Here is a 26,098-nt window from a genome sequence, read left to right on the forward strand (position 1 = left end):
TATGACTCAGATTTTGTTAAGGCAAATTATTGTAAGAGAGTCTGGCAACCGAGATCAGAGTTGGCATGCAGAAAGCCTAATCAGAAATATGAAACTGTCTTGACATTTTAAAAACCTGGACGTCCAGTCCACTAACTAGGATTTGCTGCATTTACATCACATGATTTTCTTAAGACAGCTTAAGACCACAAACGGTCTTCTTGCTACATGTTTTTAATCACCCCTCTGTATTTGGATTATTTCAGGTTTCCTCTTCTATGAAGCAGCATGAAAGTAATGCTGCCCCCTTAGTGCAAGGTGGGAATAATTCAGCAACAAATAAACAATAATTAAACCATTCAAAATTGGGTCAGTGTATGGGAACCTACGATGCAACTGTAGGTTAATGTCTTAGGCTTGTTCTAGTACCTGTCTGCACACTACCATAATTGCCATTTGCAGAACAATACAACTGCAATGTATCTGCTTTGGGGCTTAACAGTACAATTAATGGAGGAATTTTCAAACAAACAAACAAACATATTTTTTTAAAAAAGAAGAATGCTTTGAAGGCTGTCTCTGCCTTTTTGTGCATGTACTTCTGATGAGCATGGACTATTCATATGGAGACAAGAGACAGCCTTCAGAACAGTTGTGCAAGGCTTCTGACCTGGCTGAGCTCTAGTGGTCCAGCCAGAAGGATCTCATAGACCTAGATGAAAAACAAAGCAATATAAGTTCCAGTAAAATGAATAACAATTATAAAATCCTTCTCAATGAAATTTCTGTTGTGTTTTTCTTATTTTTTTGGCTCTGCCTGTCAGCAAATGTTTCATTCTGTTTGCCTTTCTTCCAAAAAGGTTAACAAAGCAGGGTTTTGCAAGAAGATACATAGTTAGCATTCAGAGGAATATATAGCGTAGCCCTTATTTTTAAAAGAAAGAATGCTAAAAAGTGCTATGCTAGAATCAAGAATCTTGGCTCACGCTTTGTTTGCTTTGGTCTGTTTTTCATTCTATAAATTGTTTTATACCACCCTCTCCCAATCTGGTGCCTTGCAATGTTTTGAAATTATAACTTCCAAAATTGTCTCAACACATCTATATAACACTTGTCTGGTGAACACTGGAATAGATAAAGGCACTTCCATCACCCTCCTTTAGTCAATTGATTCCTAGTTAAACTGCAAATGGATCAGTATTGATGAAATTAATCCAAAGTCTTGGCCATTGAATCCTCCTGCTCAGTGTAGCAATTGAGTTTGAAACATCCTCAATTGTATATTTTTTCTTTACAATTAGTGGCAGTCTTCCTGCATTCTCTCTCCTGTAGCCAGGAATAGTTAAGGACAAGATGATGTTCATATAGGTAGTCCTCAACTTACAACCAAAATTGGGATCAATATTTCTGTTGCTAAGCAAGGCAGTGTTAAGCAAATCACAAACATACATAATTCTCCTTTTGCCTCCTATTTTCCCCACATGTGGAGTAAGTTATGCAGAGAGAAAGTGATTGGCCCAAAGTTACCCAGCCAGTTTTCATGCCTAAGGTGGGATTAGAACTATAAACCATCTCCTGGTTTCTAGGCCAGTACCTTAACCATTTCACCAAACTGGCTCTCCGTCACTGTAATTGAACAGTTACAAAGGAAGAAAAAACCCCCTATAAAACAGTGGCTACAATCCTCAACTCTTGCAGATGGCACATGATGAATTCCTATGGTTAATGATATTAAAAGCCCCTGTGAGGCCTAATAGGATCACAAAGACTGCTCTTCCCCATCCAGATCATCTACAATAGCAATCAATGCAGTAATATGATGATATATTCAGATCATCTGCTTCTTTCAAGGACTTCTGCAGTTGAGCCCCAATTACAGACTTTTCATCATCCATATGTAGGGTTTAGCGTAGGCTTTTATTCTGATTGGTTAAATTCCTTGTTTTTTTTCCATTGCTTTAGACAGGTAAAAATGGTTGACAAGCAAATCACATCTAGTATGGCATCAAGCCCCAATGACTTGTGAAGAGCTAAGAAAGCATGATGCCTGCCCAGATCTCAGCCATGTTAGAAACAATGTGCAGGAACAATTTCAGTGATTTGTTTATATATTAAATCTATCCTACCTTTCCTCTAGGTAGGACCTGAATGTGGCATACATGGCATTCCTGCATTCAATTCTTACAATAGCTTTGCAGAGTGAAATGGACTGAGAGGTAGTAAAAGGGCTTGGCTATCCTGGTTAAAAATGGACTTGAACCTGGGTTTCCTATGTTCTAGTCTGGTACCCATTCCATTATACCACAATGTAATATAAATTATTCTGCTCAGTATTGGCACTATTACATGTATTACACATGGTTGCTACTTCTAGGGAAAAGCGGTTTCAAAGCCAAATTTAAAAGGCAGAAAAGTAACATGTATGCGAACAATTTTCCCTGCTCTGTTTTCCATTCTTTGCAGACCTCTTCTTTCACTTTGTTAAGAATAAAAGCTCATCTGGAATCCTGAAAAACAAAAAATCAGCTGCAAAGTGCAGGAACAAATTAATAGGCAGTTTTCTCTATTTCACATCCCACTCAAGCTATTTCACTTTAGAAGCAGCAGCAGTTGGAGAATTAAGATTAGGAAAAGCCATTCTGAAATAGATCAAAAACTCATCTAGTTCAGTTTATCTTCAAGATGACCAGTAAGTATATAAGTAGTTACAATATCCTGCTTATATATGCTGATGATTGGTACTGAGAACCTGATTAGTAGTTGTGATCAATAGCCTTATGCTCTATCATTTTAATGTTGTTAAAATTCTGCTCTAATTGGCATCCCTATATCTTTTAGCAATGTATTCCACACGTTACAAATTATCTACCTCCACAAATTTCCCACAGTCCAGTTTCATTGAACACTGGTTGGGATGCACTGAGAAAACTTTGATCTTATAATGATAATGATAACTTTATTGTCACTTTGAATGTACACCAATCGGCATACATCAAAATGAAATTTCGTTGCATACAGCTCTCAAAGGGTCACCACCTCCGATATATACTCCTTGTTCGGGGCCCGCTCAAATTTCACATTGCCCATTTTAGTCTCTAGGGAGTGAACGATGGCAAACAGGACAGATGGAAATGGGGCTCCATGTGGATTAGCCCTCAAGTTAGCTTGTATTCTTTCCTTTTTCTGATCCTGACTCTTCCACCCTTTCCTTAAAGAGGCCTTGCTTCTTTTCACCCCTGGAGCATGCTGCCGCCGCCACCAACTCCTCCAAAAGCCTCTCTCTCTTCCTCTGGGCCTGCCGACAGCCTCATCCAGTTCCTTCTCTCCATAAGCTCCAGGTCCTCTCCTCCTCTGGAAACAGCCCTGATTTGCAATACAATCCATCACTAGGCCAGCAGTCAGGCGCCGCCATCTTAGAACATCTTATCCACCTCTTTTATCAGCACATATGTCTTGTACCTAGTTCAGCTGTGCAAATTTGGTTTTTGACTCAGAACAGGTAGTTTGGAGTACAAGTGCATTGTCCATAACTCATTCAAGCAGTTGTTTCCAAGATTGCATGCCTTTCTGTGAACACTTCCCCAAAGCAGCATGATTCTGGAAAAAGGCATATTTTAATGAATTACAGTTAGGTGCAGGGCTTGTATTCCTTTGTGTTCTGATACACCTCTTCCAAACTAAAGGTATAGTATTAGTCTTAACGTGCAATTGCATCTTGTACTAAGACTGCCCTTCATTAAAGCAAAATTTTATTATTTTCATCCATTAACCCAGAAAAGTGACATACTTTATAGTGGAATGTTAGTTATGCTGAGTTATTTTGAGGACTTTTCTGCCTTCAACATAGGGCTTTTGGAGAGGAGGAAGTGGGATTCATGAAAATTTTGCCATTTCCACTTTTTAGTGCGAGTTTATGTAGTGCTCATTATGTGCTTGCTGCACTCATTCATATAGCATTATAGATTTAAGGAAAGTAAAATGTGCAATTTGAGAAGGAGCCTGTTCTCTTCTCTTCAGGACTGGAATGTTGAGATCATGTCATGGTTGCTTTCATGTGTGCTTTGCTAGTCATTACCAACAAGCAAAATGACCGGGTAGCTCTCCATCATATTCTCTAATCTACCGGAAGGCTTGCACTTCACAACTTTTCATTACTCACAAATTGCCACCCTTTTGTTTTCAGGGTTGAAATGCAGAAAATGAAGATAATCCGACCTTCCCCCAGTATAGCCAAGTACACTATGATTTTTCACACTAGAGACCAAGGCAATGAGGCAAATAGCCAGAGGTGAGTTAAGAAGCAAATTCCATTGAAAGAGTGTAATTGGTGATGGGAAAAACTACTAGATTGTGGATTGTGTTCCTGATATGTTTGGGAGATTCTTTGTACATCTGAGAATGGATGGCATGAAAACAAGTTTACTATATAGCCTCTTGAGCTGCATTTTAACATATGACTTTATATAATGTGACCTATTTTTTTCTTTTTTCCTCCTACCTCTCACTTTAAAATCTTCAGAATGAATCTCTTGCATCAGGTGTCTCGAGTATGGAAGACTGATGGGCTAAATTCATGCTCCTATAAACTGCTTTCAAAAGAATACAATCCTTTATATACAAATATTACAGTGGATTTTGGAAGGCAAACTAAGTTTTCATAACCATTTCGTATGCCTAATAAATTTTATATGAATGGACCAAAAAAAAGAAGAAGTAATGACTTGAGCTACAGCAGTGAAATATTTCATTTTCTGTTGGTGGATACTCAACAAGTTCTTTAGACAGCGGATGTTTTTAAAACTGATAAATTTGTTAGTTGCTTCCTTTTGAGCTACAAGACAATATTGATTAGCTGAAAATTAAAACTTTCTTTGGATAAAAGTAATCCTTTATGAAGAATTCTACTGAACATTTTTTTGAAACAGATATAAGAACAATTCAGCTATTAACTTTTCAATGAAGCAAGACTTTTTAACCCAACTTTTTAAAATGTCTTTTTTTCTTCCATTCAGTTGAAGAACTACTCATAATATTCTAAAGAGGGGTGGTACATAATTTCTTTTTCTTAAACAAGGAAAAAATAAAACTGAATAGTGTAAAAGCTGCTTATCTTCTGTTTTCATATTTATCCCAATATCTGTTGAAGAATGTGTGAGAATTTATTACTAAAAGAAATTGATTACGCTGTGTTTTTCACTTTTTAAAGGATAACAGCCAAACTATAGTCAAAATTATTTGCAAAGAGTACACAAAATTGATATTAAATTAAAGCATATACCATTGCAAGGTTAAAATACAGAATGGGCTTAAAATACAGTGATACTTTTTCAGGAGGGAGGGAAAAGCTGGGAGATAATTAGTGCATTTGAATTTGAGATCTTAGAACTAAACATACAAAGCAGTCCTAAGGAAAAATGTGAACCCTCACTATATTTTTTTAAAAAATGAGCCAGAACAATAGTATTCCAGCTACCCAAAGTCAAATTACTTTTATATTTTCAAGGTAGCTACCAGCAAATCACATAATAGCTTGAAAGGCAAAGACTCCTTATTTTCTCCAGATTTACAAATGGACAGAGGGAAATAAGATTCAACATTGATGCTTCCTACTCTTTCTATAGGAAGGGTTCTATGATTCAGTGAGCTATATATCTGGGTTATAATACAGAGTAAATCTCCATATCCATTAATTCCAAATTTTTAATACAGCAAATACATAAACAGCTGCTCTGTCTCATCAGTTTCAGTCTACAGAAATGTATGAAACTTCTTTAAATAACATGAAACTCCAATGAAAGGTGTTAATTAAAAAAGCAATCATTTCATCCAAAAACTTACATAAGATGTTTATTAAAATTCACTAAAATGTTTTTAACACCCTGAAATATAATTAAAATTAGCTTTCTTAAAATATGTGTATAGAAAACTGAATTTTCTAATGAAAAACTTTTCAAAAGGAGACCCATAAGTCCATTCCAAATTCATATAATTACTGAAAAACTGGTCATACCATTAATGTAACTTTTTAAATATTCACTATGCAGAGGACTTGTGCAAGTTAGAAAAGAGCACAGGATTCAGTAGTTATTTTGCAATTGTTTATAGACTTAATTTGTTGCTGGTACTTGACAATTCATATAGCAGAACTATAGCTTCTAGCTCCTGGCGGTTTACTGCAGAAGAAGATAGAATATATAATTTCTATGTTGCTAATGTCAATGAAGCAAAACCATCCTACCCCAGATACGGTTTCTTTAGTACCCTGTATCAGGCTCCTGCTTTATTTGGTCAAATGCATGCAAAAGCAATGTTCTCTTTCCCCTCCTCCTTTTCCTGGTGAGTTTAGTTTGTAAAAAGCTCAAAGATTTGAAAGCTTCATATGATGCTAAAGTCCTTTTTCTTCTACTTGGAGGTGGTAATGCTGGTGTGGCTCCAATGTCTACCATAATGTGTGTATAAAGGTATTTTTTCTTCTTTTCTAAGAGTTTGAAGACAAGGGAATTTGTTCCATCATCTTTCCATGTCCGGGAAGTATGCAATTCAGCAGGCCTAGGGAAAGCAAGATTCCAGTTTAGATAAGCCAGGAATATTTTGCAGAAGAAATGCAACTCAAACAATGTTTCATTATTAACATTTTAGAAAGACAAAAGAAAATAGTTTCTTGTATTATGAAACAAGCATAGGCAAAAGGAAACTCTTTTCTAATGTAATATTTTCAACGATTCTCGTAAGAGGAAAAATGAGTATTATTAAGGACATACTGTATATCAGAGGTTCTTCACAAACAGAACATCCATTAAGCAAAGAAGTAATGTAGGTGAGACCCCAATCATATAGTCATTTGGTCTAATTAAAAAAGTGAATTATAGCCAGAGAGGCCTGATTTTGGTGAACAATATTTATCTTGACCGAGACCTCATTGATGCAATTTGAACTGGGAATATACCCCACGTTCTAATTTATTATACAAAACCCTAGATGACAGAAGGGGGAAGAGGAGGTATAGAGCCAGCCTTCTCTGATTCTAACTAAGTAGACTGTAACAAATGTTTACTTTCAATCTATGTGATTGGTGTTCTGTTGCTTTTGAATATTGGAAACCATTTTTTGAAATATGGAGATAGGATTTACAGATATCTCTCCCTCACTTCCAGTAATAAGCAGTTTATTGTGTATAAGATGGAGGGGAGTTTCTAGGTCAGATGATGCAAGTACTATCGACGCTGTACTTCTGTTGGGCAGTTCCAATACAGCCGCAAGCCATGCTTCCAGAATATATATTATTGGTGCCTGTACTTAAAATATATTTGCTCTTGTCTGCTGATATTTAGCCCTGCCAACGGCTACAAACATTCCTTAAAAAAAGAAATCGTTTAAAAGGAGCCTAGGTAGCCTAGAGAACTTGCAAGTCAATTATATTACTACTTTAATTATATTTTTAATTTAATGAAATGTCAAAAATATAAATTAACATTTATTGAATATAACACTGCTGCTTAAAATTAATCCCTGAAGGTCCTCCAGAAGAATCATATTTTCACCTATTTCTGAAAGGCCAATGGTCACTGTTGTCTGAGAGGGCAAGCTATTCAAAGTTACGACAGTGCTGAAAAAGTAACTTAGCAATGGAGTTTCGAGTCCCAAAGCAATTGTAGTGATCAACCGCTTGAACCATACTGACAAATTTACTGGTAACAAGAGTAGCTCCTGCAGCATTGGTGTAGTATCTACTATATTACATCAATGCTCCAGGAGCTGCTCTGGTTACTCATGACTAACCACTCAGCAATTGTGCCGCTGCGTTCTGGATCAATTGCATAAGATGATCCTACTTCAATTTAAAATAGATATGTGAGATAGGAATGTGATCTGCAGTGTTATACACAAACGATACTTCACAAAAGGGAGAGAAAATTATGATAGAACTTGACCAGAAAAGAAAACAAAAACAAATGCAATCACCTTTTTAGACTCAGTAAAGGGCTAACTGTTTGTCCATAACCCATCATTTTGTAACGTCCAACATGTAGAGGAACCTGAAGTATTTTCATTCCTGCTATATGGATCCTTTTTGAAATAAAACATGGTAGGAAAAATCAGAGCATAGCTTCCACAGTAAGAAAACAGGCAAATGTACAATTGAAAAAGGTATTGCAACTACTTTCTAGACAGTAAATAATGCTGCTCCCTTTTCTGGTTAAAACAAGTTTATAGTTTTAAATATTCCTTACAGTGCTGACCACTTTTCTTTAAAGCAATCCTTTGAGAAGGTTTTTGTTTTCTACAACTGGGCTTCATGTGAATTTCTGTTTCCATCAGTACAAAACCCCACTCTTATCATGGAAGATTTAAAATCATACCTGCATTTATCTGGAATCCAGTACCATGGAAACCAAAGAGACGTATGAAAAAGGATATTTGGTAGAGTGGTAAATGAAAAAAAGAGCTATGGGTGAGGGAAAAATGCATCAACGATAATGACATGCAAAAGATGAGGACAAGAGATTATGTACAATGCTTAAGAAAAGCAAAATAAAGCCAGAGAACAAGGAATGTTTAAGATTAAAACAAGCAATGAAAATGCAGCAAATCTGATAGAAATTAAAAGCATTATTTTAGAAGTGGAGGAAGAAAGTTCATCAAGAACCCCAAGCAGGACAAACAGAATTTCAAATAGAAGTAATAAAATGAAATGGAATGAAACTGAAGTGACTACTGGAATGACTATTTTAAAAATCTGTATGGGAATGATACAGGCATCCAAAGAACTGATTGTAAAAGAATACTATAAATGTTAGCATCCAAGCAAAGAAATTATGAAAAGGAAGTTATAAATGCAATTAGAATATTTATGGAAAAATCTATTTGAACATTTGCAGTGGTAGAGATGGAGGCATAGATATACTTTTGTTTAGACTAGCCATTTTGAGGCTTTTTTTCAAAAGCTTTTGAGGATATTGCGGTTTTAGTTATTCTGAGAAATGGTATAAAGCAGTCAACTGAAATAAAATGCACCAAACTTTCAGTGGCCTTCTCTTAAGTTACTTAATTTATTAACCTACCATAGAGCACATATTTTAATTCTATTGGATGACAATCTAAATTACACCTTTTGAACTAGCTGAAGGAAAAAGAATTTGATATATTGTGGAAAGTAGATTAAATACTGAGTGGACGCATATTAGATCTTTTATAATATAATGTTCAAAACTGATTGTTAATAATAAAACTATTACAACTGACAGGCATAATTTGGCAACAGCTGGTATGCAGCAGGAATTCTTCTGAAAGGCATGGACAAATGACAAAATACTTTCTTATGAGAAGCACTTGTTGAAATTGTGCTTATAAAATATTAAGATGCATGGAAAGAATCTTTTAGTTTTAAGTATGTGAATATAAAGTCACACACAGCAAAGAAGTGCCAGCAATTGCATGATTTAAAATTGTCCAAGGACCTAAGTGCTTATTACAATTATAAAGTAAAAAAAATAAAGTTAAGCATTTCATATACTGGACAGTAGTCTTAATAATTCTAGTTGAAGGCTTCCCATCACTAACACCGGTTATTGTATCAGAAGTGTATAGAAGTAAAGCAGTAATTTAGCATATGGACTGTGATAAATCACAAGATTCTTAGGTTTTGGTCCCAGAGCTAATTTTTCAAAACGTGTACTGTGTACATAGATAAGCTTGCCAATGAAAATCAGCACAGCTTATTGTACTTTGGTTGATTAAAAAACAAAGAGAAATACAAGTTTTGGAATGCAAATGAGTGTTTTGGGAAAACAGCAAAAGCTGTTAAGTTTTTTTAGTAATTTCCAATTGAATAGCTATTTACTATATTATCGCTTGACATAATATACGTCGGAAACTTGACATTGTAATTTGACTGATATGGAATTAAGAAAATAACTTGAAATGCTAAGATAAGCAAGACAATATATGATAATCTTCAGATCCATGTCAGCCTTTAAAAATGTTTATAATAGTTGCAAATACAAAATATAATCATGGCCTTAGCTTCATTTTTCTTCAATTTTAGAAAGAGGTATAAAATGGCAGTTTGTTTGGAGGATACTTTCTACATATACAACTGATGAAAAAGGATGTCTTTGTTGCTTTTTTGTTTACCCACAATATTTGTCTTGCTTACAACTTTAATGCTTCAACATACTATAATATTTCAGTAAATCAATACCTTTCTGCAATGTCATCATCTTCATCAAGACGCTCCCAGTATGTGTTTGGAAACCCATTTATCTTCATGTAGTGGTCTGGGGTCAAAGCAGTAACACCACCAAAAAAGGATGAATATGGCAGGCTGCACAGAAAAATAAACTTAAGGTGTGTGACTTTATAAGCAAAGACCACATGGATTCATCATACAAGTAAATGCACTTAGATATTACCTTTTTTCTTTAGTTTATAGCCCTTTCACACCTGTGCAATATATTACATTAATTTGAATTCTATTCAATTCTTTTTGTTGTATTAAACTAGAAATGAGCATAGGAAATCAATGTGCTCTAACAGTTAAAATTCTGGATTGGGACATGAAAGACATGTTTAAATCCTTACCAGGTGACTTTAGGTCAAAGGTTTTCACACTTGGTCCTTTTATGACTTGTGGACTTCAACTCCCAGAATTCCTAGCTGAGGAATTCTGGGAGTTGGAAGTCCACAAATCATAAAAGGGCCAAGTTTGAAGACCCCTACTTTAGGTGAATTATTACTTTAAGGCAGATATACTTTACAAGCTGTTGCAGTTAAGGTAATACAACAGAAGAGACCTAGAACCCAGAGAAAAGGTAGGTATGCAATAATTGTGAAAGAATTATGTATGGAAACTTCAAGAGTTTAATAAACTTAAAAGCAAATTCTATATATTTCTGAAATAGACCTAAATTCTGTTAGATATATAGGGTTGATGTCTAAATATTTACATTTAGTATCAATGCAACTAGGAAAATATTTCAGCATCTGAATATTGCAAATTAGAAAGTGGCTATGGTTTCTGAAAATCATTGCTTGAGTGTCAAATAAATAAGCTCATGCAGTAACTTTTTAAAAATAAAATATGTGCTGCCATACTTAAGTATAATTCCTAAATGTTTAAAATGTTATCAAAAAATGTATAAATTCAATCTAAATGAAAACAGATGTCCTGGATGGAACATAAAAAGGTTTGGAATTAATTTTTAAAAATTGAGTGTGCATATAAATCTATATGTTCATTATACATAACTCACATAATGAATTAATAAATATATTCAATAAACCATGTTTGGTCAGATTATTTTATTTCATATTTACTTTCATATTCTTAGACATTACCGGTAATATAACTTGTCAATAGCAGTGGACAAGTGTTTGGGATAATATTTGTCACAGACATAAAGATTATAGTCATTTTCTGGAATAAGATTCATATTATGTAGAAGCAGACAGTCCCAATCATTGTCTTTCATGGCCTCATGGACACCAACATTAAGGAGCTTTGCTCTGTTAAATGGACCAGTTCCAACCTGGAAAGAAAACATGACACTCAATCAAGTAACATAACAATGAAGTCTGACAGCAATGACTCTTCATAATATTTATACTGTATTCATTTTACAAAATGCCTCTGATGTGTTAGATGAGTTGTGTTGATATTGGATGATCAGTGGTTGTAAAAATTGGATAACTTGTTAGTCTTATAGAAGATAAAATTTGTGATTAACATGCAATCTGATTACTGGGAAAAAGATTAAGGAGGAAAGACAAAGTAAAAAGAGAACTATCTAAGGCAGCAAAAAAAAAATCGGGAGTAACAGTTTTTCTGACTAAATTTCATTAAGGTGCATAAGCTTAATGAGCTTCAGCACCCTTTACTAGAAGTACTCAGATGCAAGATAAAGGGTCTGAACAATGAGCAGATAAAGTAGATTAGGAAGGAAGATAAGAGGAATGCAAGTTCAAAAAACAGCAAAAGACATATAATTTGAAACAAGAAAAACCATCGAACACTCAAACAAGATTCTTAGTATCATCAGGACTAATACAAATAAAAAAACTTTTTTACCTATCCCAATTCCCTGGATAGGACGATAGATGGATAAAACGCCAAATCTAGTCTAAACAGCTAGTAACTATGCAGTGAACTATAATAAAAATAATGTATTCAGTATGCTGCCTGACTTTCAATGACTCTGGGCTGCTCCAACAATCAAGCAGAAATTACAAAATTTTTTTTAAAAATAAGGCACAATTGATTCTATTGATGAAGTCATAAGACCAGGTTTTCATGACTCTTCTAAGTAACAGTAGATTACACTTCCAGTTGGGATCTCGCGGTGATGGCGCAAGAAGCTGGGGCTCCGTCTTTCATGTCTGTTTTCGTCCTGCTGGGGGACTCTGGAAAAGGCTGAAAATCACCCTGTAGGGGCGGCGAGGAAGGGATGCTTGATGACGGCATGGGGGGGAATGGCAGCCCCCCGGTTTGATCCAAGCAAGCCCTCCAAACTGGCGGGGGAAAGTCTGGCTGCATTTGTGTAGCCAGCCCTAAGCTGCGGACTACGGAAGTCAACAAGCACTACAAGCAACTTTACAGCAACGTGGATAAAACTGGGTGAGACCTGATCCTTTCTTTATGATTTTGAGACCTCTTCCTGAAAAGCTGCCCAAAGCACTCCCCCAGATGAAAGAGGGAAAGGGAATTTCTGCCCCACTCGCTCAGAAAAGAAAAGTGGTGAATTAATACTTGGGGATACTGGCGAACCTATAAGACTTAACTGGAACTAAAATATACTTACAGCTTGAAATTTTGGGGACTAAAATGTTTTTAAGCTCTTATTTTTTCTAAAGAAAAAGACTTGAAAAGTTTAACAATACAGTATGTTTTGGATCCAAAAACCAGAAAGTGGCATTGAAGACATCTAGTGGTGAATCATGGCACTACAACTTATTTACGCCTAAAAGAAATCTGGCTTGAAGCCCAGAATTAGATAAGGTTTTGACTGGCCTTGGAACTATTTTATTATTGAAAATTACAGTTGAGAAAAAAAAAGGAACACTCTTGGGGGCTTCTTATCTATGTGGCAGAGATGATAAACATTTTAAACTTGGCCTGTCTGAATTTTGAACATAAATACTCTTTTCCAGAACTGTATTGTGGATTTATTTTATTTTTTTTGTAGAAGAAATATATGGAATACTTTGGATTATAAATTTTGGCTGTTAAAACAAACCTCAATGTTTCTTTTTGTCCCTGGACAGAAAGAATATATTTCTTATTGGACAGAAAAAAATGAACTTTACTTATATCTGCTTAGGGGAGATTCAGGAATGGACAGTCGGCTAGATAAATCTATAAAGCAGTGTTGTCAAACTGCCGGCCCACAGGTCGGATGTGTCACAAGGAAACCATGCCCACCCTATTGCCAGCAATGGGGAAAAAGTTCCAATACGTTGCGCGATGTCGCAAGTGTGACATGTCTGCAATAAAGGCTACTTATAAAGATCAAATAAAGTGGATGTTTCACACTCAGCTTAAATAGTAAAACATGATCTTTTACATCTGTTCCCAGCAGCCCTAACTTGCCATATCACCAGGAAAATATTGATGAAACACAGACATTCTCTCCATGCTGAAATTAATACAAATTAAAAAACAATTATTCCTAGCTTGTGAACAGGTTACTAATAACACAAAGGAGATAAAAGAACAATTTGCTAACTCAAATTTACAAACTCAAAAGAGAACTACAGAGAAGGAACCAGCCAGCAATTCAGAAAATAGAAGGAAAACTAGAAAACGTTGACGCCAACATTGATGATTGAAAGGAGGAAATACCGTATATACTTGAGTATAAGCCGAATTTTTCAGCCCACTTTTTGGGCTGAAAAATTCCACTTCGGCTTATACTCCAGTCAGCAAAAAAACTTACCGAGGACTTGTGCGCGGCCGAGGCTTTGGTGCTTCCGGGATCGCACGCACCTCTCCCAAGCCACAGAGACCTGCCGACGTTTGGGGAGGTTTGGGGAGGCGCCCAAACCTCCCCAAACGTCGGCAGGAGGAACGGAGACCTGCCGACGTTTGGGGAGGTTTGGGGAGGCGCCCAAACCTCCCCAAACGTCGGCAGGTCTGCGCGGAGGAACGGAGACCTGCCGACGTTTGGGGAGGTTTGGGGAGGCGCCCAAACCTCCCCAAACGTCGGCAGGAGGAACGGAGACCTGCCGACGTTTGGGGAGGTTTGGGGAGGCGCCCAAACCTCCCCAAACGTCGGCAGGTCTGCGTGGAGGAACGGAGACCTGCCGACGTTTGGGGAGGCGCCCAAACCTCCCCAAACGTCGGCAGGAGGAACGGAGACCTGCCGACGTTTGGGGAGGTTTGGGGAGGCGCCCAAACCTCCCCAAACGTCGGCAGGTCTCCGTTCCTCCGCGCCCTGCCTGCCTGCTTCTTTCCGCTGCGGAAAGAAGCAGGCAGGCAGGGCGCGGAGGTCCGGAGACCTGCCGACGTTTGGGGAGGTTTGGGGAGGTGCGCGCGCACCTCCCCAAACCTCGGCAGGTCTCCGGACGGCGGCGGCTTGGGAGAGGTGCGCGCGATCCTGGAAGCACCGAAGCCTCGGCCGCGCGCAAGTCCTCGGTAAGCTCCGGGCGGTCACTTGCTTCGCGTCTCCTGAGGGAAGGGGGGGCGACTGGAGCGGGCGTGTTTCCTCGCCTGCTGGGCGCCGCGATTTGCCCGGGGAACGCGCGGGCCCCGAATGGCAGCGTGGAGCGAGGAAGCGGACAGCCAGGGCTTCCCCGAGAGCCGCGGCCACACAGGGTATTCCTGTGTATTCAGGCTTGCAAAATGGCGGATCGAGCCTCTGCTGGCGGCAGAGGCTTGCAGAACGGCGGATCGGCTTATACTCGAGTCAATAACTTTTTCCAGTTTTTGGGGGTGAAATTGGGGGTCTCGGCTTATACTCGAGTCGGCTTATACTCAAGTATATACGGTAAATTACCAGACTCAGATAAATGAAAACTAGTTAAGATATAATGATAATATTGGAAATGGAAAAGAATTTTATAAACCAAGTTTTCAGAACATATTGGATGACAAGAGAGCTGATGGAATGGAAGATAAAAGTCATTAACAGAACTGTGGGGAACCAGAGAAGAATATCAACGGGCTAGTTCTTCCAAAAGCATTTTAACCAAATTGTTTCTCTTGTTCCAATATATATATATAAAAATAGAGGAAGAATGATCCAAATGCACTAACTTGGAAAGTTAGTTGGCAAAAGAAAGCTAGAGTAAGATTGAAGGAAACAGAAGCTTTGACTAGAGGTTTGAATATGGTTAATAGATTGCTAGAAATAGAAGTATTATCATAACTAGTTAGGATTATAAATGATTAAATACTTTGAACATGGATAGGAAACTAAAATTGAAAAAGAAAGCAAAAATAGGATATGGATTAAATATGTGGCAATTGAATGCAACTGCAGTTAAGATATGCTTTGGCTAGGAAAGATATTTTAAACTGATATTATTGATATCATTAGAAAAATGTAAATAATGTTGATATGCAATTATATGTCTACTAACAATAATAAGAATTGTATTTTCCTAATGCGAAAAATTGTTATTACCAGAAAAAGAGAGGGTGTATTGGCAGGTATAACATTGGACTTAGTTGGAAAAACTTATATGTATCACCGAATTATTAATGAACTCAGTGATCACATTGTTTATTGAGCACTTGTTTGTGAAAATAGAAAATCAATAAAATATCTATAATATAAATAACAGTGGATTAGAGGCCACTTGGTCTTGGATTCAGTATTGCACTAAAACTATGCATGAATTTGGATTAGAGTCCATTGTAATACAGTATACAGAATTATTAGGTTTCATTTAATATCTCTAAAATACATGTTTGATTTTCAATTAGACACTCCCACAAATGCCCTAAAATTAAATAATAAAGCTAACAACTTCCAAATGAACTCTTCTATTCAGTATTCTCCTGTGATTACATATTAACAGAAAATATAAATGGAGCATTACTTCAAAGGAGCATCAATACAATGATTTGAGTAAGGTTGTAATCAGTTTCTTCCAAACTGATATAGAAACTGTTTGATTTATTGGAATATGAACCATGCATATTTTGAAGTGTTACCACTGCTGAGATTTCATCTTTTCTTTTTAACATATAGAGCAGTTTCTACCATTGAGGACTCCTCACATGTATTTAGGCTTTTCAGAATCTATATACTACTAAAACTCTTGCGTCTATAACTTTTAACTGAAATGGTACACCATAGGCAAAAGTGTTTCAACCAAATAGATAGCTCAAATGGGCTATCTCATAGAATGCGTCCAAAATCCAGGATCCATGATTCCCATTAAATTAGAATTTGGAAAATTTTATAAAATGTTGTCACATAAAAAAAATTATAATACAAAATGTCACAAAATATTTCCTATCATCAGCTTTCATTGTGGGCTACTTACAAGGCAAATGTGTATCTGAATACCACTCTGAATTTTTAAGAAATTTTCAAGACATGCTCTCCACCTTGAAGGCTTGAGGAATCTGGTACAGAAATAACTCTGAAATGATGACCCAAGGGATTATAGATTTGCCCAGTTTTCAAATAATATTGACTCAGAATATGAAGCTGGGGAAGCCTGTCCAGGCCTGCTAAGATAGTCAATAGAACTATACGTAACTATTCCCAGTATCATAAGATACTATCTGGACTCAACTAGAGACTTGCTTAATAGTTTGACTTACCTGATGAATCAAGTAGATACAATAGCTAAGCTGTTGACGTTGGAGAAAGGGATGAAGGTAATAGAGAAATTGGTGTAACTGCTGTTCACACTTCCTGCATGGTACAATTATAGCAGTTTTGTAATGGGCTAGACAATGAGGTGGGCTATAACAGCCACCTAATTGGACATATGGATTTTTGCGAATAATTGTTTTTTCACTGTGTAGTATATCAAAGGTGATGGTTAACAGTCCAACTGTATAAAATACGAATTGACAAATGAGAAAAAGAAAATTATGAAAAACTTAGCAAATTTGTTCACATTTCAAAATTAGCACTTCTGAAAAAAAGATGTTTACTATTTCTCTCCACAAGTATTTCTAAATGTAATCTTATGAAAAATACTGGCTATGTTTGAATGTTTCATTAAACAGTGTTTTAGCATTAAAACAAGGAGCCCACATGAACTTTAGATCTCAACTCTCCTATCCTTTAGTATAGCTCTTAAAATTTCTTTTTAAGTATGAGTTACTCAAGCCATTTTCAAAGGTCCAATTTGTCTTCTTTGGATGAATTATACAAATTTGTCTAGGTTAGAGCATTGTTCCATGCAGCAGTTAATATAAAGTTTTTCTGAAGCCTACATTAGAAAAAGGTGATAAAATAGTACAAACTGTTATTCTTGTAAACCATGTCCCATTGAAAGATTTTTTTTAATGAAAACCTGTATACTCATTAAAAAGTTAATAGCTTTCTTACAAAAGTATGTGAATTTTCAGTTCTATCATATTAAATCTATATTTCTTTAAAATATAGTGGAATTATAAACCAGATTTTAATTTTTATCAGATAGTATTATTAGGAATACACATTTTTCCATGGTTAAGTAAAATCACATAATGCATATAAAGAATACAATCTCCAACTAAATCATTCAGATCAAGTCAGATATTACATGCCTTGTATTTAGATTGGAAATTCATGACATTGAAATATATAATTTTACTGCAAAATTAATGTGACAGAAAAAAATTAACTTGTATTGTGCATAACATTTTATACATACCAAGTATGTTTGACTGCGGTGTACAAGTCTGCATAGTAGTCTTATGAGGAGCAGGAGTAAATAAACTAAGATTTATATAGACATCCTCTGATTTTGAATAGTCCAATGACTTATGCACTTCTAAATGACCCTGAAATAAAACTGAACTGCTGCCTCGGTAAAGTATCAAGACGAATATAACTTGAAAGATTACCAAGAGAAGTAGAAAGCATGAATTTTCTGCTCGAGAAAAATTCATTTTCTTCATAAAGAATTTACTTCTTTAGTTCTTCAGAACTTTCCAGTGTTTTAACTAAAGTTTCAGTAAATGACTCTTTGGGGTAACAGTACAGTACAGAAATTGTCATTCTTGACATTCTCAGCATGATTTTTTGCAACTCACACGATGCTCCAGATCAAATCCTTTATATTTTAACCATCTTTGGTGAATCAATTCTTCCATTATCCAATCTGCAATTATAAGGGAAAAGCAATAAAAATGTGCTAATAATACAGAGCATAAATACAATTAACTCATCCAGTTATATATAATAGCATTTTAAGAAACAATTTAAACAAGATAATAGATCCAACATGTTAAGCAGTCCTAGATTTATTCCCTAGAATCTTCTGTTCCAATTTTTTAATATGCTGACCAAAAATCTCTGCCTGGGGCTGTAAACGTTGCCCACTTGGGCGCTGCCTTTATCAACTCCACACTCTTTTAGCACTTAGCTTCTGATTTCATTCCCATATTAAATTCTAATACAGCCCTTGATATATTCCATGTTATCATAAGAGAATTATATATCAAAATAGTTATGCATGCTTGGTATTAATGAGTACTCATATATTATAGGAACTCCTATAACTCTTAATATTCAGTTACAACCACAAATCTAAGGCACTCCTCAAAAGATTTTTTTTTAATATTGAAAAGTGCCTTTTAAAAGACATTTTTTCTTTTCCTATTACTCTGCCAGCACAATCAAACCCACTTCTGCTTATTTTCTGAGTCCATTGGTTTTCATTCTCATTTACATACTTGTTTTCTGTTTTTGCTATTCAAGAATATTGTTCGGTACTTTTTGGAGATGCTGTTTTAACTACATTAACTCAAACATACAAATGTTGTAGTTTCTCCTTCAGGTTCAAATATTCATTTGATGATATAAATTACAAGGATAGCGTGAAATCTAGTTTAGTGCTCTTTACATTATCTTGCTCCTGCATCTGAAAACATATGCTTCTTCCCCAAGGGATAAAAAAGTTGAACATGGTGTTGGAATCTGCTGCTAGCTAGTGGTCTTCTCTTTTCCAGGTAGTTAATTCCAAATGGTCTTATTCCAAAGCTGATGAAATACTAATTTGAAGTAGCAGAGACTCACTTCCTATTAATAAGCATGGCATATTCACCGCTATATCTGATGCCCATAAAATGCTGTTCAACTAAAAAAGGGAGGTACTCCAAAAGCGATACTATTAGCCGAACGTTTGTGTCCACGTTTTCCTCACAGAAATCCTTTCTTCATAACTTTTTCCAGTTTCAGTTTTATTATTTGGGGGAAAATAAGTGTGAAGATTTAATTGTAGGCTAGGTTAAGCGTATACCTAAGAGAAAATAATATTAGGAAGATGAAGTTCTGAGAGGAAACAGTACGTGACTTTGTTCCAGCAAATTTTCTTTTATTCATTAGGGAAAAGCAACCAGGTGAGGGAAAGAGGAAAGCAACTAATTTTCCAGGTGATTCTATCAGTGCTGAGGAAGGCAAAAAAGTTTTAACAACTCGGTTCTCCCGCCAAGCAAAACTATAAGTTTCGTTACAATTCTCCTGCCCGCCCCAAACCACCCCTCAATTGAACTCAGAAACGTCCTCCTCCAAGAATGCGCCTTTTCCTCACGCCGGCCGCGGAATTGGGCCTGAGGTAAAAACAAAACAAAACGAAAAGTTAACTACTTTTTGCGGGGCTGTTTTCGCCTGTCTTGTGAATTAAGCTAACAACTCCACCAGCTTCCCCCATGGCGTCGCCGCTCGAATTCACCTTCTTCCAATCCGAGAAGAACCCCCATAAACCCCAACTTCTCCTTCCTGGCCCCCCCCAAACGCACCCACCTCAAAAGCCACACCAAGCGAAGCGCTTCAAAGCGGGAAAGCGAAACCTCCCACCAGCCCGCCTTCGAAACGCACGCGAGGCACTTCCTAGCAGCGGCCGCAGTGGGACCACGCCCCCTTTTCTTTTTTTTTTAAAATCGAAGGATTATTTAGGACTACATGTACCAAGATGCAATGCAATACGTAGGCCATCCCGAGTTGAAGCATGATATGCTGGGAATCAAGAGACTGGAAGAAAGGGCTTTGCATAAGTGCCTTTCGTGGGAGGTTTGCGTGGAGATGTGCGTAACGCAAAGCGGTAATACAGACATTGGTCTTCCTAATTTTTTTTTTAAAAATGACAGGCACGTGTCCTTTTCGTTCTTTACATAACTAGAACCATATGTATTCAAGTTACCACGGTCCGCATCGCACACGAATTAAAATCAAACAAACCACGTTATAGCTTACAATGTGTAAAGTAAATGTAAAGTCAAAGTATGATTTTTTTTAAAATCAGCCCCATTGAACTTCATCACCCTGTCAATGAAATACGCACTTGTTATACAGAAAGCAGTTTTAAAGTTTATGGGACAAACCTTTGTAGGGGATGGGAAATGTGCATGGGATTAACCCTATGAAAGGGATCTAGGAGTCCTAAAGCAGGGCTTTTCAACCTTTTCACCCATTGTACCAGTTTTAGGATATGCAACATCCGAGTACCGCGAGTTGCCTAGCAAGGTGTCAAAAACTTGATGACACCCCCCCTAAAAAGAAAGCGATGAAGTACAGGTAGTCCTCGACTCACAATAATTAGCTTAGTGACTGTTTGAAGTTACAATGGCACTGAAAAATGTGCCCTCGAAGCCACAGCTGAGCAAGAGACGTGCCTGCCCGCCGGCGCTCTTCCTCCTGTCCGAGGTTTTCAATGTTGTGAGCATTTCTGTTAGGGATTGGCAGTGGGGGGTGTTTGGTTTTTATTCCCCCCGTCTGCTGGGTGGTTGCAGTAGGTTTTGGTCACTTCACATGACCCTGGGACACTGTGACCGTCATAAAAATGAATCAGTTACCAAGCATCTGAATGTAAATCACAAGACCCTGAAGATGCTGTAACATTCCAGCTGATTGGTGCTTCTTCTGGGCTCAGCAGAAGCACCAGGATCAGCGCCGAGCTCCAGCTGGAGCCTGGTACTAATCCTGGCGCTTCTGCTGAGCCCTGACAGGCCTGCAGCTCCAGCCGTCTCTCGCTCAGGCTTGTGCGGTGCTGCCACCGGTTCAGCTCATTCCCCTCCCCCGCTACCACTTTTCTAGGATGGTCGCATATCACCTGCCAGGTGCCAATGTACCACACGTGGTACCGTACCACTGGTTGAAAAGCCCTGCTTTAAAGGAAGAACTCATTTTGTATACATTTGATCCATTTCAAAGGTTTCTATTCTGATTGCCCCATGCTTCTACTCCATCCAAAAGGACTGGCCATATATAAAAAGACATCTGAATATCAATTGCAAACAAAACCTTTCGTAATTGATACATGGCAAAGGCAAACCACCTCCAAAATCTTGTCAAGAAAACTGCAGAGACTTGTCCAGCCGATCACCTGGAATCAACAGTAAGGCACCAAATACACAGACACAGATATACAGGTGCACAGACAGATACACACAAATAAAAATAAATTTAAGGTAAAGGTAAAGTTTCTCCTGCACATGCGTGCTAGTCGTTTCCGACTAGGGGCCGGTGCTCATCTCTGTTTCAAAGCCGAAGAGCCAGCGTTTGTCCGAGGATGTCTCCGTGGTCATGTGGCCGTCATGACTAGACGCCAAAGGTGCACGGAACGCTGTTACCTTCCCACCGTAGTGGTCCCTATTTTTCTACTTGCATTTTTATGTGCTTTCGAACTGCTAGGTTGGCAGAAGCTGGGACAAGTAACAGGCGCTCACTCTGTTACGCGGCACTCGGGATTCGACCCGCCAAACTGCCGACCTTCTGATCGACAAGCTCAGCGTCCTAACCCACTAAGCCACGGCGTCCCTGTAAAAATAAATAAATAAATAAGTTTACCCTATAATTAAAAATTGGAGGATATGAGGATAGGATTTGCAATGTAAACTAAGTGTAAACATTTAACATCTAGGAATTATACTTTGTGTAAAAATATAGAGATTTATTTGGTTTCTATTTTCTCTTTGACAAAAATATTCTGGGTTTGACACGCACTCATAAAGATAATTTAAAGTTAAGAGTCAGATTGGCAGCACTGAGGTATTATAATAGCATTGCATGAGGCATTCTCAGTGCCTCCTCTCTTTTAAAAATCTTGCCAATCAGTATTTTTTAAAGAGAGAGAGAGGTATGGTAGTACAATTAGGGTTCCAGTATCTAGGGTGCAAAATCAAAATTACCTTAAGATGGTGACAAAAAGATAAAGAAAAGTCTAAATCTTTGGTGCCATCTACTGATCATCCAATTTTTGCAGCCCTGGTGAAATTAATTCATGGAGAAAATCCATCAGGAAGAAAATGACTTGATGGCATATAATCAATTATAATTGAATATTTGAAATAATCAGATGAACCAATACTTTTCATTCAAGGCAGAAAAACAACCCAGTTAAAATATAATAGCAAGATTTATTTCAGATTTTCCCACTTATAGTTCCAGTTCTTAGACCATTGACTTAAATGAACAAAATAAAGAAAATTGCATTGATGTAGACTGCAGTGAGAAGCAAGAGAAAGAGGAAAATGATCAAATGAGAAATCACAAGTATTTTAAGAGTTTTAAAGAGCCCTATAACAATTGCATATTTCCCTCATAACTGAAAAAATATTTTGAGGATTGCATTGTTTGTAAAATTTTTGACATACACAATACACAAGGGACCCTGGAACTCTTCTAGCCCAACCACCTGCTCAAGCAGGAGGCCCTATACCATTCTAGACAAATGGCTGTCCAATCTCTTCTTAAAAAACCCCAGTGATGGAGCACCCACAATTTCTAGAGGCAAGCCATTCAACTGATTAAGTGTTCTCAAGAAATTTCTCCTCAGTTTTAGACTGGATCTCTCCTTGATCAGTTTGCATCCGTTACTTCTTGTCCTATCCTTAGGTTCTTTGGACAATAGGTAGACCCTCTCTTTGGGACCGCTATTGTATCACCCCTATTCCTTCTCTTTAGACCAGGGCTTTTCAACCAGTGGTATGCATACCACCTGTGGTACATTGGCACCTAGCAGGTGATACACGACCTGTGGTAGCAGGGGAGGGGAATAAGGTGAACCGGTGGCATCACTGCACAAGCCTGAGCAAGAGATGGCTTGAGCTGCGGGCCTGTCAGGGCTCAGCGGAAGTGCCAGGATCAGCACCAGGCTCCAGCTGGAGCTCAGTGTTGATCCTGGCACTTCTGCTGAGCCCAGAAGAAGCGCCGATCAGCTGGAATGTTGTAGCATCTCCAGGGTCTTGTGATGCTTGGCAACTGATTCATATTTATGATGGTCACAGTGTCCCAGGGTCATGTGAAGTGACCAAAACCTGCTGCAACCACCCAGCAGGTAGGGGAATAAAAACCAAAGACCCCCACCCCACCCCACCCCTGCTCCCAATCCTCAACAGAAACACTTACAACGATGAAAACCTTGGACAGGAGGAAGAACACCGCCGGGCGGGCAGGCAGGTGTCTTGCTCGGCTGTGGCTTGGGGGGCACTTTTTTCAGTGCCATTGTAACTTTGAACAGTCACTAAGCAAACTGTTGTAAGTTCAGGACTACTTGTACTTCATCACTTTTTTCCTTTTTTTTTTTTGGTCATCAAGTTTTTGACACCTTGCTAGGCAACTGGTGGTACTCGGATGTTGCCATATCGTAAAAGTGGTACAATGGGTGAAAAAGTTGAAAAGCCCTGCTTTAAAGAATAGGCAAAGATGGGGAAATTGTGAAGAATAGTTAAAAAAGGAAATTGAAATCATTGGGTCACATGATATATAGTGAGGAATATCAACTATTTCAACTGATTATATAAGGAAAGATTCAAGAGACATGCACCACTGGATGACAATGTATATTATACTTTGGCTGAAAAATCTACATGCCTGATTTGACCAAAATATAATTTTGTTCAGGACATGAATATCAAAAGAAGAATAGTATTGACAGTTGCCAACCTCTATTAGAAGAAGAAGAGTTAACATTAATTGGATTATTTAACAGGAAGTTTTAATCTTTTGCATCCTCCCAGTTTCTACTTATAAAAGAATCATTAATTTATTTGATTGGTAAACCGTCCATCACAAATTCATAACTCTGGATGTATGCAAGTAATTCTCTATGCATGAATTTCAGTCTTTTTGAATTAAAAGTTGATTTTTTTAAAAAAAATAACTGTTCCCACTGAAGCATGTGAAGAATATACAGTAGTAGCTACAGTATTCCTCACTTCTACTGTGGGGTTTAGAGGAGGAAGAAGCAGAAAAATAACAATATTATTCCAAATTTTATTTATTTATTTATTTTATTTATTTGTTTGTTTTTATATACTGCCCTTCTCCCGAGGGACTCGGGGCGGTGTACAGAGCAAGGTAAGTATACCGTTAAACAATAGTAAAAAACAAATGAAACCCCAAGCGCTATCAGGCCAGGCTGGACTGCTGGAACAGGTAGGTTTTTAAGTCGCGCCGGAAGGTGCGAAGGTCGGGGGCCATCCGGATTTCGGTAGGCAAGCAGTTCCAGAGGGTTGGCGCACCCACTGAGAATGCTCTCCCCCTGGGGGCCACTAGCCGGCATTCTCTGACTGGTGGCACCCTGAGGAGGCCTTCTCTGTGGGAGCGCACAGGACGGAGGGGTGTTGACGCTGGCAGTAGGTGCTCCCGTAGGTAATCCGGACCCATGCCATGTAGGGCTTTGTATGTCATCACTAGTACCTTGAATTTCACTCGGAAGGCAACTGGAAGCCAGTGCAGCTCACGGAGGAGAGGTGTGATATGGGAGTATCGGGAAGCCCCCAAAAGTGTTCGTGCAGCTGCACTCTGCACCAGCTGAAGCTTCCGAGTGGCTCTCAAGGGCAGCCCCATGTAGAGAGCGTTGCAGTAGTCAAGGCGAGAGGTCACAAGTGCATGGGTGACTGTACGTAAGGCATCCAGGTCCAGATAGGGTCGTAGTTGGCGCACCAGTTGAACCCGAGTGAAGGCCCCTTATGCACTAAGCAAGAAACTATTTTCCTAGCCAAAAATCTGTCTTTCTCATTTTTATGCATCTGCCTTAGAAACTAAAGTGATGCATTTTTGTAAAGAAATTGAGCTAAATACGATCTTCAATAGAGCTTGAAATTAAGTTTGTGCAAAGTACTGTAAATATCTGAGGAAGGTGACAGCTTCTTTCCCCCAAATATAGCCTTCAAATATATTTTTCCTTTAAATCAGAGTAGAGTCGGGTGAAAAAAGCAATAATAAAAATATCTTACCTATTTAATCAAGTATGCATCAGCTCTGTACTCTTAGTTCTCAGTGTTAATTGCAAAAGGAGACAGGTATGCTGGACTGAAATCTATTCTGCAACTTCCCATACTGTTTCTTCTTTCTCTGCAAAAAAGAACTCATTATTCCTACTTTATTTTCAGGGCACTGGAGAATTTTAAACTTTTGTTCTGGTGGTGAGTTCTTTGAGCTTACTTTACACTCACAAGTAGTAAAGTGTGCACCTGCTGACTTTTGTTACACATCTCTCTGAGGCTTCTCTAGCCACCCAAACTTCTTAGGCTAAGAAAGGCCAGTGTAGGAGTTCATACACTATGCCTTTCACTGGGATTTAATTAAGAAGCCTGGGAGACCACTGTAAAGATTATGATCCAAACATTCAAGGTTGACTCAGCCTTCCATCCTTCCGAGGTAGGTAAAATGAGGACCCAGATTGTTGGGAGCAATAAGCTGACTTTGTAATAATGCCGCTTGGGGTTTGTGTGAAAGCAGGCATATACATAGAATGAAGGCTACTGCTAAGCATGTAAGCCGCCCTGAGTCTTCGGAGAAGGGCGGGATATAAATGGAATTAAAATAAAATAAAAAATAAATTAAACACACTATCATTAGATGCATTGCAGCTAAGCAGAAGATCCTCATCTTCCAATTTATGAGAATGTGCCTTTGTATGTACGTTCCCAGCCATTCTTCAAAATTTCTCTGCAGAAAAATATAGAAATCAGGGTCCATGGAGCAACACAGTATTGCAACAGAAAGCA

The 26,098-nt window shown here is 37.9% G+C and overlaps 2 protein-coding genes across 4 annotated transcripts in view; one reads left to right on the plus strand and one right to left on the minus strand.

Annotated features, from left to right (window-relative positions):
* The window catches only part of B4GALT4 (beta-1,4-galactosyltransferase 4), a 29,652-nt gene extending 24,568 nt beyond the window's left edge, over positions 1 to 5,084 (plus strand). For both annotated transcript variants that reach the window (XM_081326434.1, XM_081326433.1), the window contains exons 6-7: positions 4,163 to 4,267; positions 4,499 to 5,084. In XM_081326434.1, the coding sequence (XP_081182560.1) occupies positions 4,163 to 4,267; positions 4,499 to 4,640 (247 nt within the window). In that variant the 3' untranslated portion in view covers positions 4,641 to 5,084. The remainder of the gene's footprint in view (positions 1 to 4,162; positions 4,268 to 4,498) is intronic.
* Positions 4,846 to 19,981, minus strand: LOC308667281 (beta-1,4-galactosyltransferase 3-like). Of its 2 annotated transcripts, XM_081326431.1 has the most exons (7): positions 19,890 to 19,981; positions 17,797 to 18,246; positions 16,751 to 16,986; positions 11,317 to 11,507; positions 10,181 to 10,303; positions 7,942 to 8,046; positions 4,846 to 6,528 (listed from the first exon to the last, which is right to left on the minus strand). In XM_081326431.1, exons 2-7 carry the CDS (start codon positions 18,041 to 18,043, stop codon positions 6,234 to 6,236), a joined length of 1,197 nt encoding a protein of 398 aa, XP_081182557.1. In that variant the 5' UTR covers positions 18,044 to 18,246; positions 19,890 to 19,981; the 3' UTR covers positions 4,846 to 6,233. The 2 variants fall into 2 exon arrangements, with proteins under 2 accessions (XP_081182557.1, XP_081182558.1); XM_081326432.1 differs by lacking the exon at positions 19,890 to 19,981 and having other exon boundaries at positions 17,990 to 19,337.
* Between the last annotated feature and the right edge of the window lie 6,117 nt (positions 19,982 to 26,098).

This window comes from Vipera berus (assembly GCF_964194415.1).
Source record: "Vipera berus genome assembly, chromosome: 4".
Taxonomy (NCBI): domain Eukaryota; kingdom Metazoa; phylum Chordata; class Lepidosauria; order Squamata; family Viperidae; genus Vipera; species Vipera berus.

Coding starts and splice junctions, on each gene's coding strand:
- LOC308667281 (XM_081326431.1), bottom strand. CDS start 18,043: ATGAAGAAAATGAATTTTTCTCGAGCAGAAAATTCATGCTTTCTACTT. Junction 8,047..10,180: donor GATGATGACATTGCAGAAAG/GTATTGATTTAC, acceptor TATTTCAAAAAG/GATCCATATAGCAGGAATGA. Junction 6,529..7,941: donor CCTTTACTGAGTCTAAAAAG/GTGATTGCATTT, acceptor TGCTTTCCCTAG/GCCTGCTGAATTGCATACTT.